The sequence below is a fragment of the Aptenodytes patagonicus genome, chromosome 4, assembly GCF_965638725.1.
Source record: "Aptenodytes patagonicus chromosome 4, bAptPat1.pri.cur, whole genome shotgun sequence".
Lineage (NCBI taxonomy): Eukaryota > Metazoa > Chordata > Aves > Sphenisciformes > Spheniscidae > Aptenodytes > Aptenodytes patagonicus.
In genome coordinates this window covers 27,021,482-27,041,051 of record NC_134952.1, presented here as the reverse complement: position 1 = coordinate 27,041,051, position 19,570 = coordinate 27,021,482, and the positions used below count along the sequence as shown (strand labels likewise).

General features: G+C 47.1%; 1 protein-coding gene across 9 annotated transcripts in view; it reads left to right on the top strand.

The window, feature by feature from the left end:
* The window catches only part of RBM47 (RNA binding motif protein 47), an 80,782-nt gene extending 67,416 nt beyond the window's left edge, over positions 1-13,366 (top strand). For 6 of the 9 annotated variants that reach the window (XM_076336136.1, XM_076336137.1, XM_076336138.1 and 3 more), the window contains 4 exons: positions 5,936-7,095; positions 8,605-8,811; positions 12,339-12,541; positions 12,963-13,366. In XM_076336136.1, the coding sequence (XP_076192251.1) occupies positions 5,936-7,095; positions 8,605-8,811; positions 12,339-12,541; positions 12,963-13,214 (1,822 nt within the window). In that variant the 3' untranslated portion in view covers positions 13,215-13,366. Of the gene's footprint in view, positions 1-2,796; positions 3,015-5,935; positions 7,096-8,604; positions 8,812-12,338; positions 12,542-12,962 lie in introns of those variants that run through there. The other 3 variants (XM_076336143.1, XM_076336139.1, XM_076336144.1) reach the window with 3 other exon arrangements.
* Positions 13,367-19,570: the final 6,204 nt, after the last annotated feature.

The following is a 19,570-nucleotide window of genomic DNA, read 5'->3' as shown; positions in this document are numbered from 1 at the left end:
GCATGGATTTTTCACCAAAGATCGGACCCTTTTTTCACCGCACCTGCTGCCTGCCTGGCCTCTGTCTGCACTGTGCATGGAGAGAAGCCAAGGATGCCGCTTCCAGCAGGATGTCCCCTAAGCTGATTGCAAACAGAGGGCGAAGCCTTCTGCCAGGAAGCACATGGGATGGCAGCGAGAGCTTGCGGGGCCGGTGGCTACGTTAGGCACGTTCGTAAAAGAGGTGGGACTTTCTGTTCCACCATTAGTTTGGGAAGGAGCAACTTGCACGCCAGCTCCCTGCCATGGCTGCGGCTGCAGGACTGCTAGGCTGGGCCCTGCAGTCAGGCACGCCATGGCTCAGCTTCGGTAAACAGCCCCAAAGACACCGGCTTTGTTCAGCTCATATATGCAAATAAATCGTAAGAAAGGACTGACAGTCTTGCCAAGAAAAAGAAAACCGATGTATAATGATACCATAGTTATCTTTAAAAGGGGAGGTAACTTGCACATTACACTTGAAGCTCGAGTGGCTCGAGCCACTGCCTTATTTTGAATTGACATGGTCCCTGCGTTTTTCTGTTCCGCCAACAGATCTGTAAACAGGCAAACTGGGTTTTCAGCAAGAGCATTTCTGTGGATATCTGATGTTTGTGATAAAGTTATACAGTTGTTATTAGTAAGCTGTTGTTGTTGTTATGTACATTTTATGTATCTAAAGTTGCCATGAGAAAAGAGTCAGCTTTTAAAAATAAAGAGCTTTAATGGCAGCTGTGCTTCCAGAGCTGCTGCTCAATGTCAGCAGCAGGATTACCATTTGCCCTTATTATTTCAACTAAAAAACTAGGAAGGTCACATTTAAACCAGTAGCTGTTATTTCCCTCTGTCAACAGGGTGTATTTAGTTAAAATTTCAGCAACCAACCTTTCCTCTGCAGCAGCTGTGGCTTAAAATGCAAAACTGTGGTGGTTTCTTGAAGCAAGCAAGGCAGCTGTGCGGTGTCCCTGCGGGCACGCCGTGTCAGCTCAGCAGGAGTTTGTATGGTCCAGGGTCTGCAGCTGGGGCGTGGGTGTCCCTGTCCCCTCCTCCCTCTGGCTATCACAGAGCCAGTGGGTCTCCCTGGGCTCTCCTGCTGCCTGTCGTGGTGCCGGCACCCGTCCCCGTGCTATGTGACTGCCGGCGGCTGTGTCACCTGCAGAAGGACACATGATGCCACTAAGTCTATGTAACACAAAACTGGAGGGATGAATTCAGCGCAAACATAAACAAACCCATTTTATAGGAGCGCGTGAGTGGAGTGGACATGCGGTTGCTGCCACAAGGACAACGGCTGTGTCCCTGTGTTTGTAAAAGCCTGTTTTACCACACCGGGATCAACAGAGGAGCAGGTGGCTGCATAACTTCACAGGGCACTGCCCAGTGCTGGACAAGCCCAGGGATAAGATGCTATATGGACTGTGGGTATCGCTTTCTGGCCGGGGCCCCGAGCTGCCTTTGCCCTGGCACAAGGGACATCAGCGTTTGGCCCCGCATTGTTGTTAATCAAGGCGTGGTATTTCTGTTTAATAAAAGATCTGCCTCGGTTAATCAGCCTGCTCACAATATGCTTTAGGTCAGTCACTGCCAACACAGTAAGTTTCCTATTTAATATTCTGAGCTACGATGTAAAAAAAAGATAGGTTAAAAAGAAGGTAATTAATGTTTAGGGCAAGAACTATTTACACCCACCAGACTGGCAGTGGGGAAGGAGTTTCATAAGCAAGGGGAAGTGAAATTTGAATGGTTTCAGTGAAACGTGTACGTCTGAGAGTTCACCTGCACAAGGGAGAGTCCTTGGAGCAGAGACATGGAACCAAAGGGCTCGCAAGCCTGGCTCCTGGTGGGCTGGCAGCAGTTAGCATCCATTTAACGTGACGCTGAAAAATCAAGCAGGCTTTACCTTTTTCTGAGAAGGAAAGAAGCCAATCTTGTTTCAGTCCTGATAATTAGTCATTTAAAACTTAGTTGTCTCCAAAGCACAACCTTTCTTATTAGGAATTAATATTTTTCGCTGTCTCCCTTTTATGAATCTTTGTCATCGAGATCAGGTGTACCTTCCTCCTCAGAGACTAGAAATCAAGCACTTATATTTCACAAGACACTACATTTTACTGTTGCTTAAACTTTTGCCTCTTCTAGCATTAATCACACTTGGTGGATGTACTGAAATCAGTCTGGCTTTATTAAGCCCACTAAACCCACAGTATTAGCTCATGCCCTGTGTACACCTACAACACAATAGCAAGTTTCCGCGACCAGTTTACTGTAGGCTAAAAAAATGCACCAGTAGGATTGAACACTTTAGAAATAGGTAATTTTGAAAACAATTTTCTCGATAGTGATTCCTTTTTGGCATGAATAGGTTAGGTTGTGCTGGCAGCCCATTTTGTAAGGCAGTAACAACAGCAGGAGAGAGGTCTCAGACCCAGACATGCCTGCATTTTTTTTCTCATCAAGGTAGATGATATCTGAACTTGGTGAAGGTGTTGATTGTGTCATGTGGCAATGAATGTTGTTAAGTGTATATTTAGCTGCATCAAGTAGGACTACATGGGCTCTATAGTTGTCTTAGGTAGTGTATACTTATGAAACCCAGCTCTATGGAACTGCACAGAAAAAATAAACACATTTGATCATGAATCTTGATTCCCAATAAATCACATAGGGATAAAATGCATTTTAGGTTCACAAAGAATTTTTAATTATTCACTATCACAAACCATGTATGGTAGTGTTTGCAGCAAAGGTGGCCATCAGCACTTAGCAGCAGCTTCAAGTACAACTTCCAATACTAGAAATCGTCCTGCTGGTGCAGTGCAAAGTGCTGGAGAACATGCCAGTTCCTGGATGGCCACTGAATTACCAGCTGGTTTCTGGTGGGCAGGGGAGGCTTTGCTCCATCTCTCCTCTCTCCACAGTCCTGGTGCCCATCTGTAGCTTTCTATAGCCCCGGCGACTGAGCCCTGCAGATAACAGAATACAGAGACTTCTGTTTTGTAAGTTGACCTAAAACTGATGGTAATGACTCATTTCTAAACTTACCCAAACCTGGGGTGATAAGTAATTCACTTGCCAACAGGTGGCCCCTGTAAAGGTAATGATTATTCCTCAGTAAAGTGTTTGTTTAACAAGCTTTGCTTTCATTCAGGGAAAGGTGGAGTCACATTTTTAGGAACAAATTGTCAAGTGAGAAATGAAGTGTTTTTCTCTACCTTAATTTTTTTTAATTATGTCAAATAATTCCCAGGAGTAAAATGAAGATGTCTGACTGTGACACATTAAAAAGGGCAAACATTTGAATCTGAGAGAAATATGTTTATCAACAACATTTTAAAGCAAGAAGCTATCAAAACTGATGCACTTCCATGAAAGACCTGGCTTCAAAGAAATTATGTTTTCTAAAGTATTGCCTGGGCATCAGCATCACTATTACTGCCCTCCATCTTCTCTGCCTCCCCCTCTGCTCTCCATATTTTTAAATGAAAATGGCTCAGAGGCATCAGCATGTAACACCCATGGCCCAAACACACCTGCAGGATCAGGCCCTACCACAGACCGAGGCTCAGACGTCTGGTTTCCCAATCCCAAACGCATTTAGGAGCTGAACGAGGCACAGTGGTGTTTGCCCTGGCTGGTGCAGAGGCATCTCTGGGTACAGACCAGCACAATTCTCGGCAGCTCAGGAGCTTTACTGAAAAAAAATCTGAGGTGCTAAGGTTGCTAGGATTTAAACGGGTTTTGTGGACCATACAAATCAGACTTAGGTCCCTAAATTTTGCGCCCATATTTCTGTGGACTTGGGCCTAATGTACTAGTGAAAGACCTGCCTGCATGGTAACCAATGCACTGAAAATGGCCAAATCATTCTAACAAAGGGTATATATCAGAGTCCTTGTGGGACAGAGAGAAACCTGTGTCCCACTGAATAACATGACTACATAGAATAAATAAATCTGGCTGAAGCTTTGTCCTTTTTTTGGAAAATAAGCCTGTCAAACACAGATTAGGAGCGTTTCTTATGGTGGTTTGCAGAGTTTCCTACAGGGGCCAGTGTTTTTTGACAGTTCCATCAACAAGCTGGTCATGAATGCAAATCATGGCAAATAAATTGGTGGATGATGCAAAGGCTGATGGAGATGTAAAAAACAATGCGGGGGAGCCAATGGTGTAGCACTTAGAAGGTGGGATCTACTCAAAAGGCAGTTGGTATAGGGCTGAACACAAGGTTGTGGCATTTATGAGTAACAAACACAAGGCATGCCTGCTGCATGGGACCTAACCCCAGCAAGTGGTGCTTCTGGAAAGGATTTGGGGTTAGAATTTGCAAAAAAACTCCACATGGTTTGCTAGTGAGAAGGTGTGGAGAAACAGGCCTTGGCGATACAGAGACGTGGGGAGAAGAAAGAGGGATGATCTTCAACCCTGTATATAGCAAGGGTGAAAAAGGCTGAAACTCTAGAGAACTGTCAGAAGAAACACAAAAACAATTTTAGGTGAAAAAATGACTGATTGTGAAGGAATTCAGGAGTTCAGCCTGCAAGTTTTATTAAAAAGACAGAGTTGTGGCTTGATTACACAACTTAAATATCATCATAAGGCAAAAGCAGAGGTTTTGAAAGACTCTCTAATCTATCAGAGAAAGGTTTAACAAGTAATCCTAGATGGAAGCAAAAGCCAGACAAATTCTCATGAGAAATACAGCATGCTTGCTTGTCTGAGGGGTTGATTAGCAAGCAAGACATACAGGGAAGTGGTAGGGTCTACAGCTCTGTGATACCTTAAAATCAAGGTCATTCTGGAAGATACAATTTACTCAGATAAATGTTATAGGAGTCAATGTATCAATAACAATAAAATGTAATGGTCCATGTCATATGCAATCACTCACATTAAATAGTCTGATGGTCCTTTCCAGTTTTATAAGTCACTGAATTAACTACTCTTAGAGTCTCGGTGTCTTATTTAATTGTGCTCAGAGAGGAAGCCCACTCTCTTGCAGTTGTAGTCGTTAGCATGGTCATCTCCTCCTGTACGTCTGCATTTCCCACCCTCTGCCTGTGTTCAAAAGCAGAATGAGGTTTCAGAGATTGCCTTCCCCTTGTTGGCTTGCAGGGCTGTGCTGGCCAACTGCTCTAAAGCAAGTTGCCTGTCATAAGGGAGTCATTCTCCTCAGCTTTTTTGAAGTCCTGTTGTAATAAGGGAAAAGACAAACACATCAGACTTGTACCACAAGTAGCAGGCAACTCAGAAGCTTGCCAGATCACCCTTTGCATGGGAGAACAAGAATTGGTCCCCCAGTGCTAAAGCATATTTATTATTTCATACTCAACAGTTACTGTGAAGGCCTAGAGGAACGAGGCGTTGTTATCAAATGGGAACCATGCCTGGTGCTTCTCATGCATTTGCCATCTTTCACTGTGAAGTATGGCACCTGGCACTTGTGCTCTTCAGGAGTAAATGGATTAACTAAGTAATGACTGAGAGGGAGGAGAGGGCTCTGGAGGTGGGAACCACTGGCTCCATGGCAGTATCTTCCCTTTTCCAATCCCGTGCCAGCTCCTTCCAACCTATTCAAAGAGGAGACGAGCCTCCCTAAGGTCTGGAAGTTTTGAGGTGCTTGATGGCATCCCTTCATGCAACTTCAGGCTCCTGTGGCAGCAGCTTTCAGTGCTGGGGTGGTACGGGCAGGCAATCCTCACACTCCCCTCAAAGAAGGACTGTGCCTACATCCAGGATGCACTCCCCCTGCAGTATCAATGTTCAGGCTGGTGTGGCTCGTTCATCTGCTTTTCTGCAGCCTTAATCCCAGTTTGAAAAACAAACTTGCAGAACAACTGCAGGAAGACAAAAGAGAGGGGTGGGATTGTGGTGGTAGCTAACAGCTTCTCACGAGTGTCCTCCTTCTTCCTTTGCCCAGGTTTTATCAGGTTGTGAATGAGTTTGACACCATGACCGCTGAGGACTCCACTGCAAGGATGAGCAACGATTCTTCCAACATGGCTACCACGAAAGTCCCTGAAGGTGTTGCTGGTGCGCCCAATGAGGCAGCTCTGCTGGCCCTCATGGAGCGTACTGGATATAGCATGATCCAGGAGAATGGGCAACGCAAGTACGGCGGCCCTCCTCCTGGCTGGGAGGGCCTGCACCCTCCTCGCGGCTGCGAAGTCTTTGTGGGCAAAATCCCCCGCGACGTCTACGAAGATGAGCTTGTCCCTGTGTTCGAGTCCGTCGGCCGCATCTATGAAATGCGCCTGATGATGGACTTTGATGGGAAGAACCGTGGCTACGCCTTCGTGATGTACACGCAGAAGCATGAGGCGAAGCGTGCCGTCAGGGAACTGAACAACTATGAAATCCGCCCCGGCAGGCTGCTGGGTGTGTGCTGCAGCGTGGATAACTGCCGGCTCTTCATCGGAGGCATTCCCAAGATGAAGAAGAGAGAGGAGATCCTGGAAGAGATCGCCAAGGTGACAGAAGGCGTGCTGGATGTCATCGTGTATGCCAGTGCTGCAGACAAGATGAAGAACAGAGGCTTCGCCTTCGTGGAGTATGAGAGCCATCGAGCAGCAGCAATGGCCAGGAGGAAACTCATGCCGGGAAGGATCCAGCTGTGGGGACACCAAATTGCTGTTGACTGGGCGGAACCAGAGATAGATGTGGATGAAGACATCATGGAGACTGTTAAAATCCTCTATGTGAGGAATTTAATGATTGAGACCACAGAGGACACCATTAAAAAGGTCTTTGGGCAGTTTAACCCTGGCTGTGTAGAGCGGGTGAAAAAAATACGTGATTATGCCTTCGTGCACTTTACAACCAGGGAAGATGCCATTCACGCCATGAACAACCTTAATGGTGTCGAACTGGAAGGCTCGTGCCTGGAGGTTACCTTGGCCAAGCCAGTAGACAAGGAGCAATACACTCGCTACCAGAAAGCAGCAAAAGGAGGGGCCGCAGCAACGCCAGAAGTAACTCAGCAACCTAATTATGTTTACTCTTGTGATCCATACACACTAGCGTATTATGGATATCCGTACAATGCCTTGATCGGGCCCAACAGAGATTACTTTGTGAAAGGTTAGTAAGCACAATTAGGGGATGTGATGCGCAGGTTTGGTCTTAGGCTGGTGTGACCCAAGGTCTGCCTGAGCCAAAGGACAGCTGGTCCTTCACACTTTTTTCTTAAACACTCTTTTATAGGTGTTTTTGCCATATTTCTCTTCGGTCTTGTTTTAATTTATGACTATGCAGAGTGTATTTATCTATAAATAATTGCTAATGTACAGGCTAGTATGAGGGAGGCATCAAAACAATGGTTAAGAATGAGCACGGCAGGGGGAAGAGAGGGATCTGGTTTTTATGAGTGCTGTACTAAGTCTGAGCAAGTCCAAGGACTCCAGCTTCTGATGCCTCCTTCCAAAGAGCTGGATCCTAGGTATTAGAGATTGTGACAGAGTGCTCCCTTTGCCTTCTCCTGGAGGTGTGGGTCCAGTGACCTGGTCATCCGAAGGGAGGGATGTCAGGGAAAACCTCAGTTGGGAGCTCTCCAGGTGTCATTTGCCCTCCGCATTAAAATGACAGTAGTGCTGTGTCCTTTATAAAGTCGTTTGAGAACTATGAGTAGAAGGAATCACGTGAGTGAAATAATTCTTTTATTATATATACTTTAATGAGTTATCAGTTACAGTCATTAAAAATTAACCAAAAATAAGTTATTAATAAAAAACCCTAGGAGCTATAACTGGTGTTACAATTACAATTATCCTGTACTTACAGGAATTATAGTTTCCTGAAATTTAATGTGTATTTCCATAAAACAGGCAGTTTAGCATGAATATATTCTTAAAGCACCCACATAAACCAAGAAATATTTTTAAGCCTAGTTGATCAAGAATTTCAGCTTCTTCTCAATTTCGAGATTTGTACTTGCAATGAACTACAAAGGAGTTAACTGACAGTCTAAATATTCAATTAGGCCATCATAGAGTGCATTAATACCGCAGTGTCCAAAGTACTGCCATAACATGAGTGGAGTCACTAAGATAAATAAAGGCAATATTTTTGGAGATGGGATATATTCACTTTACTAATAAAATAGCAGAGAAAACAAACAACACTAGTAAAAATATATGCAATGGTGGGACAAAGTTGGTTAAAGGTCAGGTGCAACTTCGGGCCATCTCTGCAGGGTTCCATCGCGGCAGCTGAGAGGCTGGGTCTCCTCTGGAGGACAGCTGAAAGCGAAAGCTGTTCCTACTGCATAGAAATGGCCCCTGGAGGAGCCCCTCCCTCTCTGCTGAGTGGATTATATCCAAAACACTGGCCACGAGAGTTGCATCAGTATAAATGAGCAGTTAATGTATGGTCAGAAACACCAAGAGCAAAACTTGCGTAGTCTTAATGGGTGCTTCTAAGGCCAAACTCTTCTGTTTTCATAAGCAAAGTCACTAAGACTCAGATCAAACTAACTTCAGCAGCCTCGTTTCTAAGCACGTGCCTCACGGTCTCAGCCTGGGGCCGTTCGTGCTCTCCACGGGGTTGTCGCTCTCCGTTATTCACCGTCCTCTTCTATGTTGTTATCATAAGCAGGCAGCATACGAGGCAGAGGGCGAGGTGCAGCTGGCAACAGAGCCCCAGGCCCCAGGGGCTCCTACCTGGGGGGATACTCCGCCGGTCGTGGCATCTACAGCAGGTACCACGAAGGCAAAGGAAAACAGCAGGAGAAAGGATACGAGCTGGTACCCAACTTGGAGTTACCTGCAGTCAATCCGGTGGCCATTAAGCCCGGTGCAGGTTAGTATGTGCAATGAAGGGAGGAAAGCAGAGGTGGCAGGCGAGCTCCCGCTCCGAGCCCCGTGTCAGGCACGCGGGCACCCCTCCAGCCCACGGCTGTGGCAGTGGAGACAGCCCCAGGGCCGGGGCTTAGCGCTCCCCTGTGCCAGATGCCTCCTGGCCCTGGCCGGGCTTTCTGCAAACAGGCATGCAGCGGGGCAGGGGACATGAATGACTGGGAGCTCTTCAAACCAAAGGAAAAAGGGCTGAAGCTGTGCCCACCCCTCCTGTCCCCTTTTGCATCTCCTTGGGAGGAAGCAGACTTTCCTCTCCATCTAGTCATGTACACTAGACCATGGTGACTAAGAGCAATCTTCCTCTCTTTTAATTTCTTCACTGCTAATTTCACCCTGGGCGATTCCCACCCCAGATTTCCAGCCAGGTCAGAGCTCTCCCCTGCTCAGTTCATATTTCTCTGGTGGGAAAAGGACCTGGGGGTTTCCCATTGCAGGGAAGTCCCTGGCTGAGGTGAGCTCCTCCATCACCATCAGCAACATGGGGAAGGAGTGATGCAGGGAGCCCTCGGGGTCCAGCCCACAGCCACGCAGTGACCTGCAGGGGAGCTCTCAGCAGTGCTGGGCTGCAGGGAGCCAGCCCAAGGGGCAGGGCAGGGATCACCGCTTTCTGCCACATCCTCAACTGAGTATCCAGCCCTTGCCATTCCCAGGTGAACGGGATGAAGGCTGAAGCCCTGCAATTCCTCAAGATCCTGTTTCGAGAGTTTTTTATTTGGAAAAGCAGCCTGAGGAAGAAGGTCCTTGCAGGTGATGGGGCCAAGCCCTCTTGCAGAAGTCCTCAGGTCTTCTCACCATTCCTCTCTCCAAGTAAATTGTAACTGCAGGACCTAAGCGGTGTTTAATAATAGAGCTGCAGTGGTTTCCCAAAACATGCTCCATACTGTCAGTGGAAACTACAGCTTGCATCTAATGAAGGCTGTGAAGAGTTCTTCATAACAGCTGGATGAGACAATGTGAGAAGAGGTCTAGAAACAAAGGAAGGCTGTTAAGATTAGAGCCGTTTCCAAAGGAAGATCAGACTTCCTGAGAAAACTACCCACTCACAATCAGAAAGTATTACCACTCTGCGTGTTTGTAAAGATACTTCAGGAATTCCAGGTATTACTAAAGGATGCTTGAAAAGTGGGCTTTGAAATACACGCCTATTAGTGGTGTCTGTAATTTATTCGACTGCCAAACAAAAGCCTGAAGGTCAAGTCTAAATGTTTCTACACTTGAAGCATGTTGAGATTCAGATTTCTTTATCAGGTCTTCCCCTCTTGTATGGTTCCAGCACAGCCTCTGAGCACAGGGGCACCTGGTCCATTTTCCCCAACCAGATCAGATGATCTAGTAAGAGGTACTACATGCAAGACTTACCTGTGTTATTAAAAGGGTATGACTCTGAAAGCACATTACCAGAACGGAGAAGTAGAGATGTACTGACTCTGCAAAGTTTCCTGCCATTTAGAACATCCTTAAAGCTCATTTCTTTGCAAATGGTTAGAAAAATTCTGAGAGGTCACCCCAATACCCCAGCTGCCTGTTACTGCTTTTCTGCCTGAAGTTACCACAGAATGGAACACACAAGCTCTCTGCCTTTGCATCGGTGAGAAATTATCCAGGTTATTTAAACCAGTGATAAAACTGGTTTGAGCTGACCAGGTGGACTTGGTGTAGAAGGAGAACTGGAAAAGCTCATGGGTGGAGATCTCTGCTTGAGGAAACAGTGGTGGACCACTGGTGGTGGAAACATCTCTGCCCGAAAGATATCTGATCAGATCCTTTGTTGCAGTCTCCAGGATCAAAACGAGAGTACTGCTTGCTCTCCACAGGCAGAGCTGCACACTTCCACATTGCAAAGTTTCATCCCAGTGAAAGAAATCCATGTGTGTATTTGGCTTCATTTCTGATTTGCTGGCTGCACCTCCCATAGATGCCAACATCACCATCATTTATTGGTTACTCTGTTTTCCTTGTGAATAACCTCACTGCTGAAAGGCTTGAGAGCTGAATGCTGAAGTGTGCACTGTAAGGCAACGATGGAAATTATAGCATCACAGAATCATAGAATGGTTTGGGTTGGAAGGGACCTTTAAAGATCAACTAGTCCAACCCCCCTGCCATGGGCAGGGACATCTTCAACTAGGTCAGGTTGCTCAAAGTCCCATCCAACCTGACCTTGAGCATGTCCAATGATGTGGCATCCACAACTTCTCTGGGCAACCTGTTCCAGTGTCTCACCACCCTCACAGTAAAGAATTTCTTCCTTATATCCAATCTAAATCTACCCTCTTTCAGTTTAAAACTGTTACCCCTTGTCCTGTCACTACAGGCCTTGGTAAAAAGTCTGTCCCCATCTTTCTTATAAGCCCCCTTTAAGTACTGATAGGCTGCAATAAGGTCTCCCCGGAGCCTTCTCTTCTCTAGGCTGAACAACTCCAACTCTCTCAGCCTTTCTTCACAGGAGAGGTGTTCCAGCCCTCCCATCATTTTCATGGCCCTCCTCTGGATCCCCTCTAACAGGTCCATGTCTTTCTTGTACTGGGGACCCCAGAGCTGGACGCAGTACTCCAGGTGGGATCTCACCAGAGCAGAGTAGAAGGGGAGAGTCACCTCCCTCAGCCTGCTGGCCACGCTTCTTTTGATGCAGACCAGGGTAAAACTGGCTTTCTGGGCTGCAAGTGCACATTGCTGGCTCACGTTCAATTATTGTGATTATTGGGAATGTTCAGCAAAGCACATTTCTTCCCTAAGTAGTGCCATGAAGCTCCATTTTGGACCATGTACAAACTCACCGTCTCTGAACACCGTCATTCTGACCAGAGCGTTTTCCCTTCATTTGGAAGACTGTAGCTCTAATTATTTCACGTTGTCCAATTTTGGCACGAGGGAGAATTCTCTAAAGAGCAATTTCTCTTTTAGTGTCATTAAACAGATTGACCTTGTAGCAGAAAGATGGGATAAAACATATTTAGGCAAGTTAGTCCTGGGAAAAGCATAATAGTAAATGAGCTGATATTTCGCAGGGTTGGCCAAAGGACGGCGCATAGACTGGACCAGTTGCTCTCTGCAACTTCTGCAGTACAAACCACACTTTTCTTTCCTGGAGCAGCTCTGCCTATGGCAGCTACACGTCCCTTGATCTCAACGGCTGGAGCAGGGACCCCACCGGGACAGTATGCGCTCCCACCCATCCCTGTGCTTGGGCTGCGCTCTTGGCCAGGGAGGGAAGAACAGTGGTGGTTGGAAGGGGTTGCATAAATCCAGGACGCAACTCCCAGTCCCCAGCAGGGCTCCAGCCCTGGCATGCCCGTGACTGCACAGGCTCCCCAGGTGCCCTGCTGGCACACGGGGCCGCCTGCCCTGATGAGAGCAGCACAGAACGACTGCGGGAGACCTGTTGCCGCCGGGAGGGAGGGCTGCTTGCTCTTTGAGATGAGGTCCTGGAGACCCTCTCCCAAAGCACCTGATGTCTCTGGTCTCTCCTAGTGGCCATCCCTGCCATTGGTGCCCAGTACTCCATGTTTCAGGCCGCGCCACCGGCCAAGATGATGGAAGACGGCAAAATCCACACCGTTGAGCACATCATGAACCCTATAGCCGTCCAGCAGGACCCGGCCAGCGCAGCAGCTGCCGCAGCAGCCGCGGCCGCAGCTGTAATACCAGCCGTCTCAACGCCTCCCCCCTTCCAGGTGAGTTCAGCACATAAGTCCTGCTTCCCATACATCCCACTTCCCATACATCCCGCTTCCCATATGTCCTGCTCTGTGTACTGGGGTTGGGGGGAAAGCCTGGCCTCTTGCCCTGCTCCCGTTCAGGAGATGCTGTCAAGGATGTTACAGTGCCCAACAGACCTGCAGTTCATCTGACCTGTCTTAGACATCTGCACTTTGGACAGCTGCTCTCCCTCTACTGGGGACCCAAATCTGGGAGGGAGGGAGGGAGGGAACAGCTCCCCATGATGGCATAACTCTCGTTCAACAGGGCACGCGCTGCCTACCCTCCCGTTATCACCTCCCCTTCGAGGAGGTTTGCAATTCAGGGGGTGGAAACAGGATATTACAGCAATTTAAGCACTTTTTTTGAGGTCTGAACCCAATGCTTTCCTTCCAGGGCCGCCCCATCACGCCGGTGTACACCATGGCTCCCAACGTGCAGCGGATCCCCACAGCTGGGATTTATGGGACAAGTTACGTGCCGTTCGCGGCACCTGCCGCGGCAACAGCAACGATAGCCACGCTACAGAAGAACGCTGCCGCTGCCGCCGCTGCTGCTGCCTACGGGGGATACGCCAGCTACATCCCCCCGGCATTCCCAGCCACAACCATCCAGGTCCCCATCCACGACATCTACCAGACGTACTGAGACTGTCGGCAGAGGAGGGCGTCAGAGAAACACACACTGAAGGAACACTTTACTATTTATGAAGAAAGAATCGGCTGCAAAAGAGTAAACGTTTGGGCTTGGTAAACTGATGCTGAAAGTGAAGAATGTCATAGAAAAACGTGTTTGAAATATTTTCTACACTTGAAGTTTTCACTAACTTTTTTAGGCTATTTTTAAAATTTAACATGCCTGTATTCATACATTTCTAAAGGACCTCGATGCATCCAGCCCACCGCTGACATGCATTTATACGCATCCTAGTGGGGTTGCATAGGGTCTTTTTTTTTTTTTTTTTTAGCAGTTATATTTTCAATATATTTGTGGTATGAAGGTTATTTTTTAGTAATTTCTGCACTCCAGAGATGTCTATTTTGTAGTGCCTTTAATAATATATCAGCTATATATTAAAAAGCACACCTGAGCAGCTAGGGAAAGTTTTAACAATATATTTTGAAGAATATATTCAATATTTAAAGAATACATGCTTTAGATTTTTTTTTTAAGAAAAAACCAACAAGTATCTTATTTAAAAAAATTATACTGGAAAGTGCAATTTGAAAAATGTGCAAGACCTCTGCATTTTCGTGCTGGCATTAATACAATCTGCTCGTTGTTATTTGAAATCAGAAGTAACTAATGTTGCCTGTTTGGGAGAAAGAGAAAAAAAAAAGGCTCCTCACACAAACCTCTTCACAGTGTGATTTTGCAGGCTTCTGTTAAGTAAAGGAAAGGCTCTGAGTTTTCCTTAACAACTGGATTTTCTATTTATTGAAGCTACTTGTAGTTGGAGCACATGCAGAAACGAGTAGCCGATATTTCGCGCGAGGTGTCTTGACTTAGATCTTCATCCAGTATAAAACCTAGGCTCTTTTTCAATGCTTTTTATTTTATTCTTTGAAGTATATGTTGTAGTGACTGAGAATGTATGCTGCTGTCGGTGAGAGCAGGCGCGCTTTCGCCGAGAGGATGCGCAGCGTTACTTACCCATCGCTCCATCATGTTCCATGAGAAATTTCCGAGGTACTAGGGGTGGTAGTGATACTGGGATTAGTGAAACGGGGCTAGCCTCCCTCCCGGCCTCCCTTCCATGCTTAATTCCCCTTCTCCGCAACTGGAGTTGTACATGCACATCAGGGGTGGGAGTGATTAGACCCGATGATTTTAAGACATAGAGCTTGTAAATATCTTTTAATATACATTTTTAAAGTCATTTTATGTTGCAAATTTACATGGTATGTGGTTTGCCACAAAACAAAAACCTTTTATTGCGATGTTATAAAAAAGTTTGTTTTATTAAGAAGTAAATATATTATTGCAGTGTTTTGTGGCCTGTTTAAAGGCTTTTATTTAGTAGTGCAGTGAATGTAAAATATGGTAAAATGGTAAAGAAATATCTTGCCCATTGTATGAAGTGCATCAGCCCTGCAATCACAGCTCCGGTGACACGAGGTGCGAAGCAGGGAGCGAGTAAACAACGTTCCTTTACTTTTTGTGGTATAAGTACCAACCGAAGGGGTTTCGTATTGAGTATATTTTAACAACTGAACCACTTCCAGACCACGTCCAGCTCAGTTAAGTAACATTTTAATACACTTTTTTTCCTTGCCTCAAAATTGAGCGGTTGTTTTTTAGGTGCTCTTGCTCAGCTAAGCTGAGCACTCCTTAAACCTGTCGACCCATTAGCGAAAGCACCATGAGGAGGTTAACCATTAGGTCGGACTCTGCTCCTCCGCGCCCCTTCCTGGAAGACTTTTATTGTCTGTCCCTGTGCTTCTGGAAGTGGACCCAGACCTTAGCCCCGAGGCCCTGCCCATTTGTAGGGCAAGAGGAGGTGATTTGAGCAAAGCCCCGAGGGGGAAGCCCCCAACGGGGAGGCCGGTGCTGCCTCCTCTGGCCTTCTGGCTAAGGCCTTGCACGGCTCAACACTAAATGCTGCTGTGGGTCCATGGGCTCTGCACAAACACCCCTGGCGTCGGGAAAAGGCAGTCTAGTGGTTTGGGTCTCTGCCAGCCCCTTTCCAGCCTCACGCCACGGCTGATCCACGGAGGAGGGATGAAGGGTGATGGCTCCCTTCCCACTCATCCTCTCCCCACCGACACGACAAGGGTCCTGCTGCTCGCAGAGGTAGCAGGGAGAGAAAAGAGCCAACAAGGGCAAACCCTAAGGAGCCCCAGGCCACCAGTGGGAGCTGCCTGCGCCGGGGCAGGAGCAGGCAGGAGCAGGCAGGACGCGGGGACACAGGCAGGACGCGGGGACGCAGGCAGGACGCGGGGACGCAGGCAGCCGGGTTGCGCTGAGCCTCCCGCCCGTGCCTTTTACACTTGCTTCTAAACCATTTCATGTACACTACTACTGAGGTAAGTCTGATAACTTGAAATGTGAACATCTTTAGGTTAAGAACAAACTATTCAAAGAAAAAAAGAAAAACATTAAAAAAAAACAAAACTAGCGTGCCTTATTCTCAAAAGAGCTGATATTTTAGGTGTTTTATTGTATCTCTGTTCTCTGTACTGTCAGAAGCTTCTGAGTTTATTTAGTTCTTGCTCCATTTACGGTACATTTCTAGGATGTAGTGAATAAAGCATTCTTTAAAAATGGAGACTGTTATTTCATTGCAACATCCCACTGCCAGGTTTAGCCACTCTGCCAAGGCTGTGCTCCCCTCTGAGCTGGGGAGAGGGTGTTTGGGGCAGGAGGGGAGCAGGGTGCCACAGCCAGCATCCCTGCGGGCTCCTGCAGGGAAGGGAGATGCACTTGTTCCACTGGCTCCCCCATCCCACCACCTGCAGAGGACGCTGCCCTCCCCAGCAGGCATACTGGGCATCTCCCCATTCTGCCAGCAGCCTCTGATCAGCCTAAATCTCTTTTCACGTCCAGTTTCGAGTCAGTGCCTGGATGTGGATGGAAGAACTGAAGCTGGCATCTCTCAGTACTTTTCATCCACTCAGCACACAAAACCTCTGTAACCCTGTTGCATGTCCTTGCTGCAGGGCAGAAGCACTGTGGACTGGCATGTGGTTTTCATCTCGGTGTGCTCCACCCTTCAAACGCACAGAAAGCTACGCTGCATCTCTTGGCAGTGTTTGCAGTCCTCCAGAATCCCTGGCTGTTTCCTTGGTGTAAGTCCACCTGAAGAAAATGTGCTGCAAATACCAAGTCTGGGGACAAAAGCAGTGTGAGGGAGCAGGGGTAAACAGAGGCAGAGCAGAGAGAAGGGAGAGGTGGTGGCCGTGAAGGCAGGGACTAGCCCCAGTGAGTAATCTGCAAGAGAAGGAGACCAGAATAAATTCTGCACAAGCTTCTACGTCCCTCATAGGAAAGCAAAAGTGTCTGCAAAAGTGTCTGCAACTTACTATCTCTAGCATAATTTCTCATAATGCAATTAAGACAAGGCACTTTATGCCAACATGCCTGGGGTTTCCTGAAGGATACTAATCATGGGAGATTTCCTTAGTCTTTTTTTGGTCAAGGAAATGGAAAGAAAATATATTTTTTTTATTTTTGTAGGATTTGGGGGTGGGGAGAGAGAGTCACCTAATTTTGCCTGTTTTCCCTGTATAAACATTTCAGGTTTGGTTTAGGAGTCTGTGTGTCCCAGCAACCATTTCCACTACCAGGTCAATCTATCTTGCTCAGGGAATGGGTAATCAACGTGATGCTAAAAGCAGCTTTCAAGGAGATACAGTCACATTAGGACTTCACCTGTCAGACAAATCATCAAGTCACACAAGAAGACTAATGTCTTCCCTGCAATTCTTTGCTGACCTTTCCACTCACTAGAGGTCCACCTACGCTCACTTGGATGAGAAAGAAAGCACCGGCAAACCACGGCCCTTTACAGGTGTTCAGAGATGAGGCATGCCCTTCACAAAAAGCAGCATTTTCCAAGTGAGCTGGAGAACTGTGCCACACTGAAACGTGTTTCTGGCTCTTACCTCTTTCCCTTTATCCCAGCTACCCAGGATTAAAATGCATCTATGCAGCTTTTTCTAAACAGACACTTTACAAGACAATTTTTTAATTTTCCTAGACTGCTGGTTTCTGACTTCAGTTTTGTAAGATCTTAATTAATGATTAACCCATCGTAAGATTCAAATATGCAACTCATTCTCAGGATATTAACATAAACAACGCCAGAGAAATGCAATTGTGCTTTCAAGATGACCTTGCTGCGTTGGGAATGTCAGGAGCTCTGCTGAGGCCTTGGGCACTGTGACAACTCAACACGCTGCCAAGTCGATCCCATTCCCTTTCTGAACGTCTTTCTTGATGATCTTGAAGAGCAGACGTGCAGTTCCCTGGCTGGTATTGACCTAAATCGCTAAAAACCAGCTTTGACTTTCCTCAGGAAATACCACCCATTAACGCAACTGTGATACAGCTACTGTACAAACAGATTAACAAGAAATTCAAGTGTATTAACACCACTGATATTGCAATATCGCATTTATATAAGTACTAGAGCTCAAAGTATATGCAAAATGCATTTCTGATACATCTGAAAAGGTGTATGTGGTACCCCATCTCCTTCTCTGTGGCTGGTGTTACACCCCTAATGTGTCTGGTCTGGCTGGGTCCTGAGCAGCTGTTGAGCTCTCTGCTCCCTGTATGACTATCAGCCACAAAACTGGCCCAACGTGCTGACCTGTAAAACAAATAAACCCCAGACCTACCTCATAACAGGAGAAACTACCTCTGCTGTGCATCTACAAGCCAGCAAAGTCGGGTTTTATGCTCCAGTGTGTCAACTAAGTGCTGAATCACACTTGACTGAGTTTCAGGGCCAAGTCCTGCCTGGCAACAAAACGGTCGGAGGGGTGTTGCAGGGAGAAGCTGCAAGTTAGGGAATTAAAAAAAGGCAGTTTTGTGGCTCCAAGTCCTTCCCTCCTGGCACAAAGGCAGGCTGTGCCATGCAATTATGGTTGTTCAAGATGCCAAAGAGCAAAGAGACTATGGAAATTTTTAGAGATTTGGTACTGTAGAAGTACTTCCATACGAAGTATTTCCTGTCAAGCTGATGAGTTAGATCAGATATTTTTTTTCTCCAGCCAGGCGGCCAGGACTGGTGTTCACTGGTTTCCTAACCAGAGAAGACAGAAGCTCTGCCTCGCAATCCTCATGTGGGCAAAACTGCAGATCCTCCATGTGGGAGGTGAGCAGTCAAGGACTAAGTCTTCACTAGAAAACTTTCTGGGGAAAAACACTCAGATGTGCTCAGGTTTGTCCCACATGCACCAAATGGCCATGTCTTCCCAACACAGTGACAGACGTCTCCATCTAAACAGGTTGTGCCAGGCAATGCTCTGCCCCACGGCAGGCCCGGCGGCTTCACCTCCATGAGCTCAGGGCTCCCTGCAGCTGCCTTTCCCCTGGGCAGTCGTAGTGGCAAGATCACAAACTCTGCTTGGGCTGTGGGTTTGTGCCCACCCTGACTGTTCCTGCACATCCGCATGCAGCCGGTTTGTAGGGTGGTCACCACACTGAAGCCGTGTCACATTTCATTGTCTGGTTGCCCATAGTTGTAGTTTTACTATGAGACATGATATGCTTCTGTTAGTTTTTTTTACCTCTTTCCAAACACACCCTTGTAATTTTTGCCAGGCAGGCTGCACTTTGAGCCTGTCCTTGTGTGTTTTTGCAATGTCACTGAAGATCTGCGTTAGCTTGGCCACTGCCTACGATCCACATGCTGGTGGGAAGCAGGAAGCCACAGGTAAGCCAGAAGATCTTACTGAAGCATGAAAAACACCCCTGCAAACAGCCTACACAAGCCACAGGAGTGACCTCAAGCTAACCAGCAGAGAGAGATGCATTTAAATGGGTCAGAGGCAAACCAGCCTACGCTTAGAGCAGTTCCTTTGTTCCAAAGCTTTGAAACAATAACCGCAACGAGCAATTCTCACTCCTGCAACAAATCTGTAGGATACGGACCAGGGTGTCTTGCAGTCACTCAACAGGGCACGCAATGACAAGGGATTACTTATCAAACTTGCTATGCATACACTGGCTGTACACAGGGCATCCTTAGTTTCTCTAGTCTTTGACTTTTCGGCTGCTGTCCCTTTCAGGAAGGCTTTCTGGCCACGTGGATAAGCTAAGGATTCCCTCAAGGCTTGGCTTCACTCCAGGCAAACAGATCCCTTGGCTCACCAGCCTTTGTGCAGGATGCAGAGGGACACAATCCTAGTCAGCAGCTGCAACACCGGCATCCAAGCAGCACCATGGAGGCACTTGTCATCCTGCAATCCTCCAAGCAGCAACAGTGCAGCTGCCGAGAGCTTGGCAGAGCACTCAGAAGGGCTCTGGCAGACAAAATGTTGGGGAGCACCAGCATC